The 22,500-nt window shown below is 49.4% G+C and overlaps 1 protein-coding gene across 1 annotated transcript in view; it reads left to right on the top strand.

The window, feature by feature from the left end:
- The window catches only part of Gabbr2 (gamma-aminobutyric acid type B receptor subunit 2), a 339,742-nt gene extending 319,096 nt beyond the window's left edge, over positions 1-20,646 (top strand). Inside the window, exons 15-19 of the mRNA XM_032904180.1 lie at positions 2,608-2,832; positions 6,108-6,290; positions 9,299-9,428; positions 15,261-15,378; positions 17,998-20,646. Of these exons, the coding sequence (XP_032760071.1) occupies positions 2,608-2,832; positions 6,108-6,290; positions 9,299-9,428; positions 15,261-15,378; positions 17,998-18,163 (822 nt within the window). The 3' untranslated portion in view covers positions 18,164-20,646. The remainder of the gene's footprint in view (positions 1-2,607; positions 2,833-6,107; positions 6,291-9,298; positions 9,429-15,260; positions 15,379-17,997) is intronic.
- The last annotated feature ends 1,854 nt before the right edge of the window (positions 20,647-22,500 follow it).

The raw sequence follows: 22,500 nt of genomic DNA, 5'->3' as shown, positions 1-22,500 counted from the left end.
AAAGCAAATCAACAGAGCATGCCCCGTGTGACTCAGCCTTCAGTCTATGCAGGGCTGGCCTGGTCTCGGGCCCCACCACAGCCCTAGGAGATAAACATAAATGATTTTCCCAGTCCTCCTCCTGATGCATGGCTGTGTTTCCTCTGCAAGCTGTAAGTCCCTTCCCGGACTCCTCCAGTGAAGGTGGCTCCAGGGAGTCCTTGACTCAAAGATTAATAGCTTGTCTCTAAGTCCTTTCCCTCTTCTCTCTAAATCCTTGTCATTGGGTTTAGGGATCAACTAGATGATCTGGAATTTTTTTACTCACAGGTCCCTAACTGTATCTCCAAAGATTCTCTCTACCCCACCCCCAACCCCGTGTCCCACCACCAGCACGGCCACATCCACCCCCTTCTGGGGATCTGGATGTGAGTATCTCCATGAGGACCACTACAGATTCCAGATGGGTTGTGTTGCCAGAAAGTTCTTCCTCGCCTCAACTCAGTGCCCAGGAGTCTAAGAACATATGACTCTGTTTCCTCCTGACACTCTTCAGAGATTTGCAGCTGTCCCCAGGTCCCCAGACATGCCGGCACTGCAGGACTCTCATGCTGGTTTGGTACATTCCGGTCAGAGCTAGAGTTCCAGGCTCCCATCTAACCCTGTCACCCACCACCATGTGCCCCAGGCAGGTCCGTGCACCTGGTGCATCCTGTGCTTCCTCTCCTGAGAGGTGACACAGCCTCTGGGAACTGAAGGAGCATGCGGGAAGGACCTGCACAGGGCTGGCTTCCAGCAGACAATGGCTTCCTTCCTGTGTGTCTGCTTCCAAGACTGCCATTTCCCAGTAAAGGAAATTTTAAAAAGAATCTGTCCAAGGTGTTGGGGCACAAAGCCGTAACTCCAGGGTTACTGAGGTACTGCCTGTGAGGTAAGACCTGTGCTCCAGCAACCCAGGCTCGGTACCCATCTTCCACAAACCAATTAGAACAGCCAAATCAATCTGAAAAGCAGAAAAGGGAGTTTCAATGCGGCCACATTGGGAAGAGGGGAAAGAAATCCAGTGCTACCCCACCTCACCCTACCCCCTCCTAAGTCTATCCCTAGGATCTGGAAGCAACGTTGATATTTAAGAAGTTATACATACCCAAGGAGTCCTCGTCAAGGTGTGCACTGCCCACCTTCAGCCCATCATTGCCCCTCCTGTGAGCTGTCCATGAGTTATAGATCTCTTTTCAATATCAATGTTCCTCTTTGGCTGGCCCAGGCCTTCTCTCCTTTCCACATGAGATTCCTAGAGGAATTCTTGATCAATAGTCTGATAGTCGAAGTGAGGCTCACAAGTGTCTGTTTAGAATACCTCCTTCCTTGCCTGGATGGTTAAACCAGCACCCAAGAGACTGGGGCAGTAGGACAAGACCAGCCCGAGCTACAGAATGGAAGCCAGTCTCTAAATAAGTAAATAAGGAAGCAAATAAATTATTAAATCAGGCTGTAGAGGACACGCTTGAGAGAAAAGGATAGGGATGGGAAGAGAAAACCATCATTGCATCTCCCCCCACCTCACCCAAAGAGAAGCCCCTGGAGACCAGTGTTACCCCATCTCCCAGACACTGCAGATGAGGCCTGAGAAGTGAAGAGACCTGTTTGGAGTCTCACGGTCAGTGACTTGTAGAGATGGCTCCAGATCCTCTGGCTCATCTCACCTGCTTCTGACCCATGATGCCAAATTAAGTCACCCTCAGAAAGCAGGTGACCAGAACAATGACAGACATTGGTTACTGGGTTGGAAGGGGCACTAATGAGAAGGACCCAGGACCCTACACCTATAGGAGGCTCAAGTCTCCTTTCTGCCTCCCTCACTACCACCCAGGGGTGCGGATGTGGACTACCCCTGTGGCCAACCCTCCCTCAGAGCACTATGAGAGCTAAAGTCTCCCTTGGGCCTCTCTGCTATCTATTTCTTTCCTGTCTACATCTGTAGGGAGAGGTATCACTTAGGAAAAAAAGAACTGCACACAAGAGGAAGCCCAAATAATGGTGATTAAAGACACGGGCAGTTTCCCTCTCAGCAAACCTGCTCCAGAGGCCAGTTGTCTAGACCTGGCAGTTCTCATGGTCTTTTGTCCCCAATCCATGCCACACATCGCAATCTGCTGTTAGGAAGGGAGCGATGCAACCCCTTCCCCTCTAAAGGCAGAGCCCAGAACTTGTGCACCACACCCTCTTACAGGACATTGTCCAGAGCCCATCCATATGCTACCTTCAGTTCCAAGAGGATGGGAAACACATCTGTGTATCTGGGTGGCTCTGCACAGGGAGCATGAGAGAAGTTGAGCCACAGGGCATTCCTGCCATTCCATACCATGTGGGGCCGCCATCTTTCCTCTCTGTACCTCAGTGTTCTCTGGAGAGTGAGAGAAAACACCCAAGATCGTATGTGAAGTTCCTTTGCCTATGGCCTTTATAGGTCTCTGCAGGAAACCAGTCAGTTGTGAGGGTGAAGGAGAACTGGGGCTGACACTCTGCCAGTCTACATTCCCCTGGGATGACCTTGGGGCCCCGGGTGGAAGTAGTTGGTGGCCTCCTCCCGGAAATGACTATTTCCCCTTCTGTTCACCACTTCAGCTATTCGGTTGTTTCTTGGCATGGGAAACCCGCAACGTGAGCATCCCTGCCCTCAACGACAGCAAGTACATCGGCATGAGTGTGTACAACGTGGGGATCATGTGCATCATCGGGGCCGCCGTCTCCTTCCTGACACGTGACCAGCCCAACGTGCAGTTCTGCATTGTGGCCCTGGTCATCATCTTCTGCAGCACCATCACTCTCTGCCTGGTGTTTGTGCCAAAGGTACCAGCCTCTGCCTCTGCCCATCACCAGGGGACTGTAGGGACCTATGGAGGGGAGGGGCACACACACACACACGTGTGTGTGCGTGTGTGTGTGCATCTGTGCATGTACCTACATGCAAGCACATGTGCACCGGCAGAGAGCAGAAGACAACTTCCAGTGTTGTTGTTCAGGCTCCAGCCACTTTATTTTTGAGACATGGTCGGTCACTGCTCTGCAGCCCATTGGTTGGCTAGGCTGACTGGCCCGAGAGCTCCAGAGATCTAGCTGTCTCTGCCTTCATAGCACTGGGGTTGTAAGTGTGCACCACCATGGCTGGCTTTTGTCCCATCTTAATCTCTTCTAATTCATGTAAACGTGAGATCTGAGTTCAATTATAAAGAAATCCATTTTTTAAAAAAGCTATACAAGGCCTGCCTATACTCTTAGCAGAAGAATCCTGGAACTCACTGGTCAGCCAGTCCTGCTGAATTGGTGAAATCTAGGTTTGGGGAAAAGTGGTAAAGATACCCTTTGTTGATGTTTGGCTTCTGCAGGAAACCAGTTGTAAGGATGAAGGAAAACCAGGGGGCTGATACACCCCCAGTCTCTGTTCCCTGGTATTACTACTTAGGACCACACTGTAAGAGCACACATGCATGCTTGCACCCACACACGCTTGTATACATACATTAACAATAGGTACAGGAAACACACCTCACATAAAGAGAGAAAAAAATAGGAAAGAAAGAGAAGAGCTCAGTGGTGGCATATGGCTTAGTCCCAGCAGAAGCAGACCAGTTCCGAGTTCGAGGCCAGCCTGGTCTATAGAGCAAGTTCCAGGAGACCCAGGGCTATAGAGAGAACCTGTCTCAAGATAGGAAAGGGGGAGGGAGGGAAGTTGGGAGGGAAGGGGAGAGAGAGAGAGAGAGAGAGAGAGAGAGAGAGAGAGAGAGAGAGAGATCTCCTACCCCAAATTAACAAACTATCAATGTTTACTTGGGTACCCCTGTTTGATGATGTGTTTCCTGTTGATCTTTTAAAGTCATATTTTTAGAATGTGGGTGCAAGCATGCATGTGTGCTCTTGCAGTGTGGTCCCAAGTAGTAATACGAGGAGAGGATGCAGGAGTGACAGAGCACACACTGTCAGTTCTCTCCCTCCACCACTTAAGTCCTGGGGCTCGAATCCAGAGCATCAGACTTGGTGGCAGTCACCTTTCCTTACTAAGCCATCTTGCCAGGCCTTCATTTTTGGTTTGGTTTGCTTTTTTATTTGAGGTATTTTATTTAATTTATTATTTTATGTTTATGTCCATTTATGTATTATGGATATATGTATATGTATATATATGCACTGAGTGCGTGTCTGGTGTCCTCAGAGGTCAGAAGTTCTGGGTCTGGAATTACAAATGGGTGTGTGAACCGTGTGGGTGCTGGGAATCAAACCTGGGTCCTCTGCAGGAGCAAGGAGTGCTCCTAACCACCGAGCCATCTCTCCTGGTCTCAGTGCAGCACGCTCACTCTTTTCCTTTGTGTCTCTTTCTAGGCTCTCCACCCTTTGTCCTTCCCCACACCCACATGCATCACTGGGGGTGGGTCCATTGCTGTCATGTCCCCTTGATCCCTTATTGCTGAATGCTCCAGTTACTGTAGTTTTTTAAAGACCATTCTTCTCTGCATAGCACATTCTTTTGTTTCCAATTATCTGCTGTAGACAGCCTTAGAAATGGCGTTACCGGGTCAAAAGGAACAACCCCTCTTAGTATCCACCCACATCTCCCAGCCTTTTGACGTTGTGACACAGTGTTGGCCTCTGCAAAGTTCATGCTCAAGAACCAACTGTTAGCTCAACTGGGTTTTTAAGACTCACACACAAGACAAGGCGTAGTTTCTAGTGAGCTTATGGCTGTGTGCGGGGCAGCACTCACTGCTCTCAGCAGCCACACGTCCCCTGTTGGATACAGCTGTCACACCAATCTAGAGAACCAGCTTGAAGAGATATTTTGCAAGCATTATTCTTTGCAGCCATGAATAAAGAGACTTTAACCTCTCAGGGACCTGTGCAGCCTGACCGCAGATATATATAAATCTTTAAAAATTGAATATATTAGAAAAAAGAAAAGTAAAGCTAGCAAGATGAGTCAGAGGCTAAAGCCCTTGCCACAAAGAGCTGACAACCTGAACTGGAGCCCTGAAACCACAGAGACGTGGAAAGAGCCGGCCCCACAAGCTGTTCTCTGACCCTCACACGCATACCTTGCTATGTGCCCACGCAATGATAAAATAATAACGATAGTAATAAGGGTGATGATAACAATACCCCTCCCCCAAGTTCCTCTGCCTGTGCTGGGAACACACTATCCTTCAACCCGACCCCAACTCCCCACCCCACTCCACCCCCTCACCCACAGCACAGCAGGTCCTGGTAGCCACTCCTGCCTGAATCCCTCTGGCCGATGACAATGAAGCTCTTCTTCACACCCACACCCAAGGCTAAGGAGTCCTGATAGAGGCTATGGAAACTCTACTCCTGGTCTCCAGGGCTAAGCCCAGAGCCCACCATGGGCTAGAGAGGATTCTAGAATGTGTGGATAAGGTTAGAGTCATGGGGCAATGTTTTTGTCTCAAGTTTTTTTCCCCCAATGGGGCTGCGAAGGTACTACAATAGTTAACAGCCCAAACTGCTCTCACGCAGGGTCTAGGCTCAGTTCCCAGCACCCAGTCAGCACCCGACCACACCTAACTGCAGCCCCAGAGGATCTAACTGCCGGCCTTCACCCCCGCCTGCATTGCATGCACACACATGAGCACCCCACATATATGCACACACACACACGCATCATTAAAAAGGAAATAAAAATCAGTTTCAATTGCTCGATCGTGTCCAGACCCCTTCCCCACAGAACCTGTATTATAACAGATGTGAGGGGTTTTGAGCTGCAAAGTGCCTTTGCCAGGACAAACAGGTCGACAGCTAGTCTCTAACTCACCATGGAGTCGTCTTCACTGTCTTCCCTCTTGTTGTTGTAGAAACTCTCCACAATGGGATCTTGCCCAAGGTCTTGGACTGCCTCTGCCCCTCTGGTAGGGTATGAATGAGCCAGTCAGAAGGCTGACTCTCGTATCCCAGAAGGACTTTGAGGCTAAAGCTGCCTGCCCACGGTCATGCCCAAGCCTGTGCCAGAGCTCAGCGTGGGCCTCTCTGGGGAGGGGGTGGCCTGTCGGTTCGGACTTGGTTGGGGAGACAGAGGAGCACTGCAGGAGTCTCACCGCAAGCCACCTCTGTCCCTTCAGCTCATCACTCTGAGGACAAACCCTGATGCAGCCACTCAGAACAGGCGGTTCCAGTTCACACAGAACCAGAAGAAAGAAGATTCGAAGACCTCCACTTCAGTCACCAGCGTGAACCAGGCGAGCACGTCACGCCTGGAGGGACTGCAGTCAGAAAACCACCGCCTGCGAATGAAGATCACAGAGGTGCGTCCACATCTGGAGGCCACCCGTCCTCCTGCCCCGGTCCCTTCCTGGTCTCCAACCCACCCCTGCTCCATAGTCCTCTAGAGCACCCCAGGCCATGGCAGCAGGGAGCTAAGCACATCTGATCCAAACTTAGTGCCAGGAGGAGGACCCCATAACTCCCATGGTAAAAGGGTGCAAAGACAGGCTTCCCCAGAGATGGCTGTGCTGTGGCTAACCTGCCCCCCATCCCACCCTCGTTCTGAATTGCTTCTTGAATAGTCCAGAGAGAGCATAGCAGGGTGCTTTATGTCTAAGCCACACCCTCAAATGAGAGGGAACCCCAATTCCCTCTCATTCTCAATTCCTAGGGTTCTGACTTGACCTACACCTGGGCTGAGTCAAGTTAGGGTGCTGGCCAAGCAACAGAAACAAAGGTTTCAAAAGCAAGTAGCCCCAAAAAGGAGGCTAGAAAGGGAGGGCTATGAGCTGGAGGCCAGCCTGGGCTGCATAGCAATATGGAAAAAAGAAAGAATATTACTTCTCTCTTACTTAGTGGACTTGAGGACTGGGGTCACAGCTGGGCGGGGTCATTTGTGGGGTGTGGCTTCTCTTCCGCTTCCTGCCCATTCCCCAGGCTCAGTAGGACAAAGACATGGCCTCAGTCTCAGGAAGAAGAGACACAGAAAGCCCACATAAGGGATTACCCCGTAAGCAAGTGACACACACACACTCACACACTCACACACATACACACAAGCATGCTCACACATACACTCTCTCACACATACACACGCATGTTCACACACACAAACTTTCTCACATACATGCACACACACATATACACACTCATACACATACATACATACATATTCTCACACACATACTCTCTCACATACATGCACACACACATATACACATTCATATACACACGTATTCTCACACACACTCTCACGCATACACATGCATGCTCATACACACATATTCTCTCACACACACACTCATACACACACATACAAACACATATTCTCATACACACGCACACTCTCTCACACATACACACAAACACACACATATTCATACACATATTCTCTCTCACAAACACACTCACACACACACACAATTTGCTTACGGTTTTGTTCTGTCTCCCTGTGCTGCCAAAAATTTCATGAACTCGTTTAGCCACAGAGCACAGAGGAGACTGGGAAATGTAGCCTCTTGCCAGACACTTGCAGGGCCGAAGCTGGTTGCTAGATTGCATATGGAGCGACCAGCTGATTCTGAATTTCAAATCCTGTTTTCAGTAAGTATATGAAGGGGCCTTGGAGTCAGCACAAAGATTACTCCCCCAGAGGGACAAGCTAGGGGCTGCCTCTGGATCTGGCAAAGACAGCAGCAGGTAACTCTGCAGGACTGGTTTTTAAGGAGAAAAGGGCAAGTCTGTGCTAGGATGAGCTGGTGGATTCTGATTGGACATTTTAGTCAGAATAGCCAAGTAGTGAATTTTGATTGCTGGACTTTGGTGTTTTGATAGTTGGACCTTAGTGTTTTAGACAGGTAAAGGAAGTGCCCAAATCAGGCACCAGACCTTGATGGCTAGCTTTAGAAATGTAATCTAACGGTTTAACAAGGGGTGGGAGGAGAGAGGTCAGGGCCCAACAACACCAGATTTGCAAGGCTTGGGCCTGTTAGAGATCCCTTTGGTACACGGCTTACCAAGTGCAGGCTGTACCTAAACTGCAAAGATGGCTCTTGAACTGCACTGGACTTCTCTGTTTTTATTTGCTAGGTCCAGCAACCTCTGTGGGGTTCACAGACCCCTGCCACACAGGGAGCCAGCACACTCATTCCACACTATGGAAATGCTTTAAGATGGGCGCATCCTGCACCAGCTTCTGTGGCAAAGAAAGCATCAGCTTTTGCCGCTCCAAGCCCATTGCTAGTTCATCAGACTCTATACCAAGTGACAGCACAGCACTGGTCTAAGCCTTCCACTTCCTTCCAGCAGTGTAATCACCCACTGCTGAGAGCCCCAGTGTGGCTTTGCTTGCCCCAGAACTGAGCCTCAATCGACGTCCCATTGGACGGATCCCCGGCTCCCAGCACTGCCTCTATGTAGCACAAATAAGAATAGGAGGGCTTTTTTCATTCATGTAGAAACGTATTAGGCAGCAACTTGGCCCCGACCTCAGAAGAGTGATTCAGTTACTAAAACTCCCTTTGTGTTCTGTAGTCAGATACCCACTAGCCACCCCAACTACCACTGTCCACCACCCATGCGTACTTTCCTGGCTTTGCTCTGGTTCCTCTGTAACCTGAGTATGACTGAGTCTCTTCGTGCTCAGCTCCCCCAGCTGACCCCAGCCGGCTGGACCTGTATGATAGGGTAGGGCTCAGAGATGTGGGGCTCTGCCTGTGAGTCTCCTGGCTGCCTCTGCTGGGTAGCTATGATAGTTCTGATAGTCCTCTAGCAGTTCGTTCCCTCCTCATGTCAGGCACCAGGATAAACATCACATGCATCATCTCACTGAGCCTCCACACATCCTATGAGGAGGTGATGCCTTTGTGCCACAAGTAGAGGCTGAGACTCACAAGCCCAGTACAGAGCCGGGAAGTACAGCCTGTCTCCCCTTGGACTGAGTTGGCCTCTCCACTTATCCCTGATGCTTGCCCTGCCTCCTGGTCTTGCTTGGACCTACTCAAGGCTCAAGCCTAGAGAGGTCATGTGACTGCCAACCCCTGGTCCATCTCAGCTCAGCTCCTGCTTGAATGAGTGCAGCACAGTCCTTCTCTAGATGCAGAAGCCATGACAAGGTGATGCCTCACACCTTTAATCCCAGCACTCTGGAGGCAGAGGCAGGTGGATCTCTGAGTTTGAGGCTAGCCTGGTCTACAGAGTGAGCTCCAGGACAGCCAGGGCTACACAGAGAAACTCTGTCTGGAAACACCACTTTTGGGGGGCGATACAGAGGTGGAACCCCAGGGGCTGGGGCTGGGGACTTGGCCTTAGATGGAGTCTTGTCTTCCAGCTGGACAAAGACTTGGAAGAAGTCACCATGCAGCTACAAGATACACCAGAGAAGACCACATACATCAAACAGAATCACTACCAAGAGCTCAACGACATCCTCAGCTTGGGCAACTTCACAGAGAGCACAGGTGAGAAGGGGCAGGGTCCACAGATGGGCTCTGTCACTTTGTAGATGAAGCTAGGGCTCCGAGAGAACACGGGGCTGTTCTGAAGCCGTGAGCACAGACAGACAGGACGGAAGCACCTAGGCCCTCATCTCCTGCCTACACCTCTGTTCAGTCTTCTCCTCCCATTCCCAGCTCTGGGTTCCAACTTCCCACCCTCAGGTGCCATGTCCCTTGTACACAGCATAGCTGGCACCCCGGTGTTCTGATGGGGACGCGCTTTATTTCCCTCTTTGGGCCACAGAGAGGATGATTTACATTTACTTCACACTTTAAGGAGCATCTCAGCTGTGTACAGGAGGAGGTTAGGAAGGTGTGACACGATGATGCCCCTCTTACCAACCACATGAGAACAGGTCACTGTGACATGGGCCACTCTCTGTCTCTTAGCAAAAGCCAGTGTGGGCAGGGGATGTGGAAGAGGACATTCGCCTGTGACATGGGATGCCAGGCTGGCCCTCTTAGTAGCTTCCCAGCAAGAAATGCATCCACGGGGGCACCTAAGCTCTCGCTGTAACATTATTGGTAGATGGGAAAGACTACCCCTAACTCACGGGCATGAGTTAAAGTGACTTCATCCGTTATAAAATGGTCAAACAGAGCACAATGCACAGCCACTTAAAGGTGAGATGAGGGTAATGGAATAGCTGAACGACAGAGGGTCTGCCTGTCGTGTTAAAGGGGCCGGGGGGGTGATTCAATGGCTAAGAACACTAATGCTCTTGAGAAGACCGGAGATCAGTTCACAGCACCCACATTGAGCCACAGTTCCAGGGGATCTGATGCCCTCTTCTGGCCTTGTTGTGTAACTGCATACCTGTGGCGCACAAACTCATGCACACACGTGCACACACACACAGACAAACGCACATGAAAAATAGTCTCTTTTAAATGTTTTAAAAAGACGTAAGTTAGATCTCTGAGTGCAAGAGGCCAGCATTATAATACACACACACACACACACACACACACACACACACACACACAGAGAGACAGAGAGAGACAGAGAGAGACAGAGAGACAGAGAGAGAGACAGAGACAGAGAGAGAGAAAGAGAGAGAGAGAGAGAGAGAGAGAGAGAGAGAGAGAGAGAGAGAGAGAGAGAGAGAGAGAGACTCATGGTTGTGGGGTGGCACATACAGCCATATGTGAGTGTTTGTGAACAGTGCAGTTTTTAAAGGACTGGAGAGAGAACAAGCAGGCTATCCGCCCTGTACTGACGGAAAGGCTCGGTACTGCAGAGCGCGGTATGCAAGCATTCCCTTGCTTTTTACTGTACACAAGCACTCCCCTGGTGTTTGGTGTTTGCCAGCACACATGCACCATTTGCTATGAGGCTGTTTTATGGGATGTGGTTGCAGCTCACTATAGAGGACCTGCCTGTCGTGCTCCAGGTTCCGGGTCCAACCTCCAGTGTGTGGAAAAAATCTATTTTTAAATCAATAAAGATGAAAATATTTCATTTCTTTTAATCTTAAACTCACTCTGTAGACCAGGCTGTTAAACTGAGAGATCTGCCTATGTCAGCCTTGTAAGTGATAGGATTAAAAGCGTGCTTCACCACTGCCTGGCTGGCTGGCCTAGAACTTTCTATGTAGTCAGGAAAGGGTAACCTAGAATGCTGATCTTCCTGCCTCTACCTGCAAGTGCTGGGACTCTAGGTATGTAGTCTTTAGAAGTTTCACACACAGAGAGACATATGCATAGTGTGTGTGCGTGCGTGTGTGTGTGTGTGTGTGTGTGTGTGTGTGTGTTACACAAAACGTTAATTGTAAAGAAATCTTTAAATTTAAATAGTTAACAGAATTTTAAAGGATAAAAATTACTCTTGGGCCAGGTATAGTGGCACAGGCCTTTAATCCCAGCTCTCAGGAGGCAGAGGCAGGAGGATCTCTGTGAGTTTGAGGCTAGCCTGGTCTACATAGTGAGCTCCAACCGGCCAGAGCTGCATAGTGACACCCTGTATATCCTAGTAATTCCTTTACAAAGGAAAGCACTTCAGATTAGCGGAGGGAAGTTTTCCAGCTAACTCCCCTGAGCTAAGTGAGTAGCCATGTGGGAAGAACAGAGGTAGAGCCTCACTTTGTGCTGTACTTTGTAACATAAACGCTAATATACAGATGGACACAGATTTAAATATAAAAAGTGAAAATGAGGAAGTTCTAGATGAAACCAAGTGGTAAGCTTGTACGTAGTGCCAGAAGGGGGAGGTCTTTCTCAGTTTGGGGATAACCTGATCTATGCAGTAAAATACTGATTTTTTTTTAAAGCTATCTATTGTTTATTTTGAGGGTTTTTGGTTTTTGGTTGGTTTTGTTTTGGTTTTTATTTTTTTTTCAAGACAGTGTTTCTCTGTGTAGCCTTGGCTACCCTAGAACTCACTCTGTAGACCAGGCTAGCCTCAAACTCACAGAGACCTGCCTGCCTCTGCCCAAAGCTATACATTGTTGAGCAAACAGTGAGAGGCTGGAGAGCTGGCTCAGTGGGTAAGAGGACTTGGGTTTGATTTCCCAGCTCCATACAATGGCTCAAAACCATCCACAACTCCAGTTTTAGAGGATCCAATGCCCTCTTCTGATCTGCATGGGCACTAGGCACACATGTGGTACACAGATATGCATGCAGGCAAAACACTCGTACACAAAATAAAATGAATAAGCCTAATTTTAAAAGAAAGGAAAAAGGCAAGAAAGAAGCCGTACGCAAATATACCTGCTCGAAGCAGGCCTTGCTCTGAGCCACTTTCCGCTGTTGGCATTCGGTCTGTGTGTAATGGATTTCGTGCTGCTATAACCAAATAACGCGATCTTGGCAATCAAATGCGGCAGAAACGGTCTGGGAGATGGTGCAGTTGGTAAAATGGTTGAAGTTTTGAACTGAGTTTAATTTCCAGAACACACATGAAAAGCCAAGTGTCAGAGCACATGCTGCCATCCCAGCACCGGAGAGGCAGAGACAAGCTAACCCCAGGGCTCCCTGAGCAGTCGGCTAGGCCTCCTGAGCAGGTTCCATGCTGATGAAAGATTCTATCCCAAAGAATAGGAGCAAAAGGTAGAAAGTACACAGCATCTGAGGAATGACTGCTAGGTGTATGACAGGGTGCCTGAGGAATGACACCCATGGTGTGAGCACACACACACATACAACACACACACATGCACATACAACACACACATACAACACACACATACAACACAACACACACACAGAAGACGGAGGTCAAGAGGGAAGAGGAATGAATGAAGGAAGGAAGGAAGGAAAAGGAAGGGGAGGGAGGGAGGGGAGGAGGGAGGGAGGGAGGGAGGGGAGGAGGGGAGGAGGAGGAGGAAGGAAGAAGCCAAAACATAGATGTGTTTTCTCATAGTTCTGGAGGCTGGGAGTCCAGAAGGAGGGGATTGGTAGGCTCCGTGTCTAGAGGTCCTTGCCTCTGATTCTGAGATGGGCCCTGGACCACATCATTTTCTGGAAGAGAAGAAGTCTCCTCCGAGGTGGGAGGGACAGAAAAGGCTCAAGCCCTGTCCCTTGAGCCCCTTTAGAAGGACACTAAGCCCTCCCCTAAGGATTCCGCCCTCTAAACGCGATCACCTTCTGAACTCACCATCTCTAACACAACCATTATGTTCCTGTGTGCCTATAGCCTTAGCAACCCAGAGAAGCCTGGGGCCTGGGGAGCATTCGAGCCCAGCAATTTAAGACTAGCCTGGGCGACTTGATAATAATACTCTTTCTCAAATAAATAGATAAAAATAAAACTGTGGACTTAAAAGGACATGTTCAAACCACAGCACTGGGCTTATACAGTTGATTCTTGTTAGCCGGGCATTGGCGTAAGTTATGTTCTGCAAGATCACCATGAATACTGGCAAACACCGATCAATGCTCCAGGGAAGGAGAAGGTGAGACTCCCGTGAGCTCCTCCCAGGTTGGCAGCCAATCAATATCTTGCTGTAAATGTTTGTTCTGTACACATCACCTTCCTGACACACACTATGTGCATGGCCAACAGTTCTCTAGCTCGTGCCTGACAGAAGCTTGCCCGACATTTGTGTTTTAGGAACAGTCAGCCCTACACTTGGGGACCATTTTAAACAGCAAAGCTGACAGTAGAAAAAAGCAAGAATGTGTCAAGCATCCCTGAAGCAACTTCAAGGCTAGAACAGTGTGGAAGCTGCACAAAGAAAGGCTGGCCTCAGGCCAGCCAGGCAACTCCAAATGACCAAGGTGCATCTAAAGTATTGATGGCAGGGTGGCAAGTCCATCTGAGAAAGTAAAAGAGTTTGCAAAGGCCGAAGCCATGAATAATGGGGATCACCTTGATGGATGCAGAACTGCATCCCTATACTGTCTTCCAGGGCAGCAAAAAAACATACAAAAGAACGGTTATGCAGCCCTGCCAAGACAACCCCAATCTCTTGGGTGGGATACAGACTCCACATATGTCTCCAGATGTTTTGGAAGCCCGAGAAGGGATTTATTTAGCTATGGTATGTGGCCCTGCATTCTTTTGAGTGGAGTCCACAGAGCTTGGGTAAATAGTTCACTGTTGCTGGACGGACTTAGGCGAACAGCAACGTCTCAGTATTACATGTGGCTGGGCCGAGCATCTTGTGCATGTCCTCATTCGTGCCTTGATTTCCTCCTTGGGGCACTTCCCAGAAGCAGGAATTCTGGCCAGAGTTTTATATATGTATCCCATCTCTTTAGAAGGCTGAGGCAGGGGGCTTACAAGCTGAAGACCAGCCGTGGCAACATAGGAAGACACTGTCTTGGGATAATAAAATAACACTAAGCAGGCCTTCGGGGAGCTGGAAGATGGCTCAGCAGTTAAGAACCCTTACTACTCTTGCAGAGGACCTGAGTTTGAGTCCCAGAACCTACAGGAGATTCACAACCTCCGGTAACTCCAGTTCCAAGGAACTTGGTGCCTTCCCCTGGTCTCCTTGGGCACCTACACGCACATGACAAACACACAGATACAAACATAAAAATAAAAATCTTTTTAAAAAAAAAAAAAAAAAAATAATCTTTTTTTCGGGTCCCCAGCTCAAAAAAAAGAAAAAAAAAAAAAAAAAAAAAAAAAAAAGACTAGGGCTGTAGCTCAGTGCTGGAGTGCTTACCTAGCATACACAAGACGCTGAGTTCAATCCTTAATGTTGTTGGGCGAGGGACACGCGCCTTTTATACTGGTTGGTAAACACTAACCGGGCTTCTCAGTAAAGATGCGACAATTGCTACCCCCACCAGTAGTTTCTTCCTATTCATTTTAATTTTTGTGAATTTTATCCACAACATACCATAGATAACTTTCCCCTTTCTCACTGGACACCCATGCCCAGAGAGGACTTTAGTGTTAGACTTCCTCAGGCTAAGTACACAGCCCATATTGGTCCACTTGATTATCACCTGCCTTTTTTTTTTCTTTCTTAAATAGAAAGAAGAGAGAATGCACTGCTTTTGTTGTGTATAAACTGTAACCTTGTGAGACTCATATCCTTATTGATAATTGAAGTCTCTTAGTGTCAGACAGATGCTGGGGACACAGCAGCGTCCAAAACAGATCTCGCTTCCTTCCATCCAGCTGCACACTTCCCAGCCCATGGCTGTTGTCCATGGGTGACAGCTCCTTCGTGGGTCCAGACAGGCTGAGGGGCAGACTCTGAGTCAGAGAATGAAGAGGGACCATGGACTCTGTTACTCCGTGGACAGCATCCTCAAGGTCTCATGATTGCTGTTTAAAAAAAAAAAACAAAAAAAACAAACCCAACCTAACAGAAGTTGTGATGTTGTCTTCAACAGATGGAGGAAAGGCCATTCTAAAAAATCACCTCGATCAAAACCCCCAGCTCCAGTGGAACACGACAGAGCCCTCAAGAACATGCAAAGACCCCATAGAAGACATCAACTCCCCGGAGCAGTAAGTACCTTCCCCAGAGGACCCGTGCCCAAGAGCACACTGCCCCTGCACAGCTCTCTCCAACGTGCACAGCAGTTTCACACCGATTATTTCATCTGAGCTCTGCATGACCCAGCGAAGCAGCCATATCACGAGGCTCTGTTGACAGGCGAGAAAACTAACATCCAAAAAGGGGAGAGGACCCAAACAAGCTCACCCAGTACCTGAATGCAGGAAGTAGGATTTGAACTCGGTACTGTCCAAACATTAAATCCACCATAAAATGGTCTCCATCCGAGCACACGGCTTTCGGTGTGTGCAAACTGTAACCTGGTGAGACTCAGATGCTTAGGGACAGTTAAAATCTCTTAGCTTCAGACAGACACTGGGGACACAGTAGTGTCCAAAACAGAGATACCTTCCCTCTCTCCTGCCCATACCTTGTAGAGCCTTCCTTCTATTTGACAGGGTAACTACTTTTTTTTTTTTTTTTTTTTGGTTCTTTTTTTCGGAGCTGGGGACTGAACCCAGGGCCTTGCGCTTCCTAGGTAAGCGCTCTACCACTGAGCTAAATCCCCAGCCCCGACAGGGTAACTACTTAATTAAAAAGGCAAGGCATAGAGTGCTCGTATTCGGTGCTTAGAGATAAATGAAATGGGGCTGTTAATTTAAAAAAAGACACGTCAGAGAAGAAATCATAGACCTGTGTGTCTCAACTCTGTCCCCAACAGCGACTTTCGCTCATTCCAGCTTATTGGAAGCAGTAGGTAGATACATAAACTCTGACATGGCATCTGGGAAGTGACAAGCTAACAAGAACCAGCAAAGTCACCCAGTCTGTAAATGTTACCAACCCAGCAGCTGCCAACACTGGACAGCTTAGTTTCCCTATATCCCAAAAAGAAACTGGGACATATAAATTAGGTAATAGAAAAATAGACATATTTATAATGTGGCCAAAATGAAGTAAGAGAAAAAGATCTTGCTTCCTCTCCAGTGCGTCGTCTGAGGGGTTTTGGAAAACCCTAAGGCTAACGCTGTGGAGAGAGTTTAGCCATCAGGGAAAGTGACTGGGTCCCAGGCTCCCTCCACTGTCTCTGTTCTCAGCAAGGAGAACCATGGGTGCTTTCCTTCCGATGAAATTAGAATGTTAGAATGTCCCTGGTACCTACCAGGCTGATTCTCAGCATGGAATCACAACCACGAAATGCCCAGCACTCTCTTTTGTGAACGTCGATGTATCTGGGAATTCTTTCTGAGCCACAGGTCCTTTCAGGGCAGGGCTACACTGCATAAGCACCCACGCGTCTCAGAAACCATCAAGCCCTGAGTAAACCCTGGGGTGCACCCTGTTGGATTGAGTGCATCCACCACAGAGCTTCTTGGCTCCACAGAAGCAAGGGCCCAGCCTCCCTGGCTCTGCTTAGCTGGTCTTTCCCTAAATATTTTGCAGAAGGGGCCGTGCCTTTCTTTGCCTTAGGTGGGGTAGCGATGCTTTGCCCCCTGTTTCCTGTAATTTTTTTTCTTTGTGAGAATCTCCATTTGATTTGGTTTGGTTTGCAACGGAGAACCTGGATACTAGAATGTAGCCTCAGAGACACTGCAATGCAAAGTCCAGCAAAAATGACACAGAGAGAGAAGCCACCCCCTTGGCACATTCCCTATAAACTTACTAAATATTAAAGTGACTCGCTGACTTGATGATCATTAAGTCTTTAAGGATGCGGCCAGGAGAAGAGGGCCAGAGGATAGCTACCTTTTCCCTTATTGCACCATCGGTAGCATCCAAGTGCCTCCTCCCACTGCCAGCTCAGTCCTGTCCACTGCTCAGCTTCCTCTGACGTCTTTCCTAGAGCTCTGGGGACTCTGAGGAGGAAGGGGCTCACTCCCAGAGAAAGTACCACCAAGAGAATGATACTTAAACTTGGTCACGAGCTCCAGAGGAAGAAGATTCCAGATGGGAAATACAAACGCAAAGATGTGGAAGAACACCCCAAGTGGGTTGTCATGGAAATGAGCCACCAGAGGGCAGGATTTGGGGAGAAAAGACTGACGGATTCACCCAGAGCATTTGGAGAGCTCTTAATAAGGGCCCTGAAGGTCACGGCCACATCAGGGTGTGAAAGGGCAAGGAGAATCCTGCTGGGAAAGGTTGGCTGCTGGGTTCAGCAGTGGCAGAGGGCAGGGAGGAGGGAACAGGCAGCTGTGGGGTCAGGGGTTGAAAGCCACAGCGCGCGGAGGCTTGTGTAACCTGAGATGAGTGGTGAGGCATTGGTGGGTCCTCCTAATTTTGCCGGGATATTTACGGTAGTCAGAGAGCCTCCGTGGGGCGGGCGGAGGCGGGGTGGCGGGGCGGGGCGGGGCGGGGCGGGGGGCGGGGCGGGGGCTGGGGATAGGGAGATGGCAAGACTCCTTCTTGCTCCTGCTACTCTTTCTGGCTATTTCCAATAGTAGGTACCCGTGAGCCTCTTACAAATGCCTGCCCCATGTCTGAAGGCTTAAACGATTAAACCCACAGATCGTGGATTTAAAGAGACACAGACTCCTACTACCTTCAGAATTTTTTTTTAGCCAAAATAGGAGCAAGAAGCTCTCGGCAGAGCAGCCAGCCCTCACTAACTCTTCCTGTCTCCCCTGCAGCATCCAGCGCCGGCTGTCGCTCCAGCTCCCCATCCTTCACCACGCCTACCTCCCATCCATCGGAGGCGTGGATGCCAGCTGCGTCAGCCCCTGTGTCAGCCCTACCGCCAGCCCTCGCCACAGACACGTACCACCCTCCTTCCGAGTCATGGTCTCGGGCCTGTAGGGGTGGGAGGCCTGGGGCCGGGGCCTCCCCGGGACAGCACCATGCTGGGCCAAGGCGCCTGCCACAGGCACACGGCGAGAAGCTGGGCACCATGCTGCCTCTCCAGACTGCTGGAATGGCGCTCAGGCAGAGCGGGACTCGGCACCGACCTCGAGCCTTATCTGTGAAGGTCTTACTCTCACGGAGGAGAGGAATGACAATGACTTCTCCTTCTTGGCGTCTACAAACAAAGAGGAGTTGGGATGTCTGAAACTTGCAAAAACAAATCAAACTCTAGACAAAGGAGAGAGGCCTCGGACTCCAGCTGTCCTCGCCAAGTGGCCAGAGCAAGGGCTCTGCAGAAATGGCCCTCGGCACTCTGCACACACGTCATCGGTGGTGCCCGCCCCCACACACCAGCCCTTCTCCACTCTGGGGGAGAAGGTGAGCAGGGCCACCAGGTCCCCAGCAGCTGGCCCAGTCCACTTCAGACTTCCTGGAACAAGGGAGTCAGCAGGGCAGTAGCCGGGCACTGCCCTGGGGCTGGGGGAACCAGAGCAGGCAGCTGCGCATGCTCCCAGGGGACATCCATCAGAAGAGAGATGTTTGTTACTCTCTGATAAATGCCACACATTAACACAATAACACCCGTTCCGGGGACTGTGGGGATTCAGGGCACCGCACTGCAGACATGCTCTGCAGGATGCAACAGACAGTCTGTCATGCACCTACCGTGTTGGCCATGTCCTTGTGTTCAAATTTAGGGTTCCCGGTAATAAGGGGAACCACCTGAGCTAATCATGGAATGTCTGCTCCCAGAAAACACGATAAAGAAAGATTGTGCACTTTAACCTCTCCCATGGGGGCCCAAGGGCTGCTGGGATTCCCCCTCCCCCAACACACTGACTTTGTTTTTGACCAAAGTGAATCAGGGGCATTCTGCTAAAAGTCATCTCTGTGTTCCTGAGCTAGAGCTGCTGGCCCAGGGCCCCCTGGCTTCCAGAAGGTAGCCCTCCAGTGCCCCTCCAGCCCCAACCCGTGAGTGCCCGCCTAGGGTGTCACTGAGGCGGTCAGTCAGCAGGCTGGTTCCCATCCATCACGACATACTTTCCTTGTAATTGAACCCCAAAGAGCACTGGCCTGGGAGTCAGACCTGGATTTGAGTCCTCCGTCCCTTCAGACTCTCTCCGTGACCTTGGGCAAGTCACCAGTGTCTCTCTGAGCCTCGGTTTCCCCTCTGTAACAGACTGGGGTTGAAATAACACCCATCCTGCCTACCTCACAGGGTCACTCTGAGGATGGACACTTGATCTCATTCATCCAGGAGAGCTTTGCACTGGGAAGCAGCTCTGACCTGTGAGGTATTAGTACGACCATGACCTTCAGCCCTCCCACCAGCTGGGGGGTGCGGTGCGGCCCAGAGAAACTTCCTGCAAGGCCCTCTACCTAGGGACAGGAACAGCCCAGTCAGAGGCAGGCTCAGGACTCTTCTGACATTCCTTGATAGGTTCATTCTTTGCTAAAGGCCTGAATGGCACCGTCCAGGGGCGTCTGCACAAACGAGTGGTTTGCTCACTCCCTAAAGAATCCTAAAGGCAGCTTCAACAGGCAGGCAATAATCTCTTCCCAGACCACTGCAGTCAGGAACACACTGCTGTCAACCACCAGGCTGTGACGAAAGGGCCCACGGGAATCACCATCGCCAACATTTCAAAACACCCTAGTTCACGTAGCATAGCTCTTCCTCCCCCTCCCTCAAAGAGAGGTTACAGAGGTTCTGTAGCTTTTAAGGGGGGAAAAAAATGTCAACACATCACAGGTCAAGTTGATGTCCTTCTCTGTTTAGGCACCAAAACTCCGTGTTGTCACTCACTGTGTGTGTTAACCAGTATTTCCTTGCTTTTTCGACTTCACCAAAACCAAATTTCATTTAAAAGACCGCATTAATTTTTTTCAAAGGGAAAGAGATAATTAACTGTACATAATGTATACAGACAAAAAAAAAACCTGTAGAAATATTACTCCAGCATAGCAGGAAAAAAAAAACAAAAAACAAAAAACAAAAGTATTGGATTGTCGGAGGTGAGCGTGCGTCTGTAATCCCTTGTGACTCCGAACTGTGCTCCGTCTTCTAGGTTAACCCACAAGATACATCTCTGTCTACTGATCCTGTAGGTTCACCCATTTTTTTTTAATTTCTCTGCAATTAACAAGCCCCACAAAGTGATTCTGGCTATCTACTGGTTCTGTTCTTTTATATGCAGCAAACACACGGTCCATTTCCTAGAGGCTTCCGCCCAAGGGCATCTTCCAGTGACGCTAGTGCACACACACACACACACACACACACACACACACACACACACACACACACGACTGCTTTCAATTAGACCGGAACTGGCAGAATCAAATGTAAATGAGGAGTTTCTCTCGCCCCACTGCATGGTATCGATTTTTAATAAATTGTTGCAAATTTGTTTTTATGAATAAAAGGGGAAAATATCCTGTTGGTTTTTTTTTTATACATACTCTTCCCAAAATGGGGAGTCCTGAAGTCTGAAACTTAGGAGACGCTGAGGTAGCTGCTGCTTACTGTCCTTTCCTCCTCTTCTGGACTGAAGACTCTGCCCTCCCTATACACACATCCTTGAAACTGTCTCCTCCGACCCACATCATAGGCGCCTAAGGATGGGGTTCTCTCTGCTCCCTGCAGGTTCTCCTGATAGTTATAGACCTGAGATTAGAAACTCGGAGATATTGAATGAGTGACTCAAATGGGGAGGGGTTGGGGGAGGGAATGGGGGCTTATGGACAGGAAACCGGGAAGGGGAATAACATTTGAAATGTAAGTAAAGAAATATATCTAATTTAAAAAAAACGTTGGGGTTGGGGATTTAGCTCAGTGGTAGAGCGCTTGCCGCTTGCCTAGGAATCGAAAGGCCCTGGGTTCGATCCCAGCTCCGAAAAAAAGAACCAAAAAAAAAAAAAAAAAGTTACACAGCCCAAGGAGGAAGGAAGTAGAAATCTGGGCCGAGTGGTGAGTTTGTGATGGAAACCCACAGCATCACACACAGATAGGAATCTAAGGCCACCTGACAATCAACAAATCAAGATAGCACCGGTGCCCAGCAGGCGCGCTGACCCGGCTGCCAGTTCCCTCCCAAACCCTGGTTCTCCTTTGCCTCTTTTGCTGGCTAATTCATTATCTTCGTATCTAAGCATGAGACTAGCTGTGGATCTGTCAGTATGGAATTAAAATGTTAAGCCTGTGATTTAAGTTAGTAAAAAATTCATGACAAGGGTAGCAGGGTTCTAAGCTAAGCATGGGACATTTCTGAAGAACTGTACAGTAACAAGTCCTGAAAGCCAGCTTTCTATGATGTCCAAAGAGATCATGCCATGGAAAAAAGGGGGGGAGCGCTGGCTAGTCCTTGGGGGAGGGGGTCCTTGGCTTGACGGTGGCAGTGGGCTTGAGTTCGATGGCAGTCCTGGCTGGGAGCACAGAGAGGCCTTCTACGGGAGATTAGAAGGCGGCTCTGTAGACGAGGGCCTTCTCTATGGCTCCCCATGGCAGATTCCAACGAAAAGAGGCAGTCCATGGTTTTAAGGCATTTATTGTCGTGGTGGAAGGTGGATGAGTAAAACTGTACCCCACTTCTCAGGGTGGGCCTGAGATTAAATACCTTTTTCAGGGAAGAGTGTTTGGGAAGGGAAGCTTATTGGCTAAGCCTCCAGACCTTTAGGTACCTCATTATAATAGAGAGCTGTCTTGAGCCTAGGTTCCATCTCTACATGTGGAGGGGCTGGGGGAATTGCCCATACGTGATTGATGGCCACAAATCTATGGGAACTGTGGCTAGTGATGGGCCTGGTACCCTGGAACAAGCAAAACGCCTACAGTCCCTTCAGGGTCTCCAGGGTTTCTAGCCTTAGCTCAACCGGGCACCAGGCTGCCTTTCACAGTCCCACACCTAGCTATGGACACTTTATCAAAGAAGTTTGGGGACTGGAGAGATGGCTCAGTAGGTAAGAACTTGCTGCTCAAGCATGAGGACCCAAGTTCAAATCTCTGGCACCCACGGGAAAACTGACTACCTCTTTGAACACCTATAATCCCAGGGCTGTGGAGAGTGGAAGCAGGAGGCTTGCTGGGGCTTAGCCTAGCTCTATGTTCATGGAAAGACCCTGTCCCAAGAGGAATAAGTGACAGAGAGGGTAGGCACTGGTCTCTTCTGGCATCCACGGGCACAAGCGTGTGCATCCACACACACAGACACACCACATACACATTCACAGATACAATCAAGAAAGGGAAAGAAAAGGAAAAAGTAAGTGTCCGTAGCATGGGAGGGAGTCTA

The sequence above is a fragment of the Rattus rattus genome, chromosome 1, assembly GCF_011064425.1.
Source record: "Rattus rattus isolate New Zealand chromosome 1, Rrattus_CSIRO_v1, whole genome shotgun sequence".
Taxonomy (NCBI): Eukaryota; Metazoa; Chordata; class Mammalia; order Rodentia; family Muridae; genus Rattus; species Rattus rattus.
Note: the sequence above shows the minus strand (reverse complement) of the source record. Positions and strands in the feature narration are given on the sequence as shown.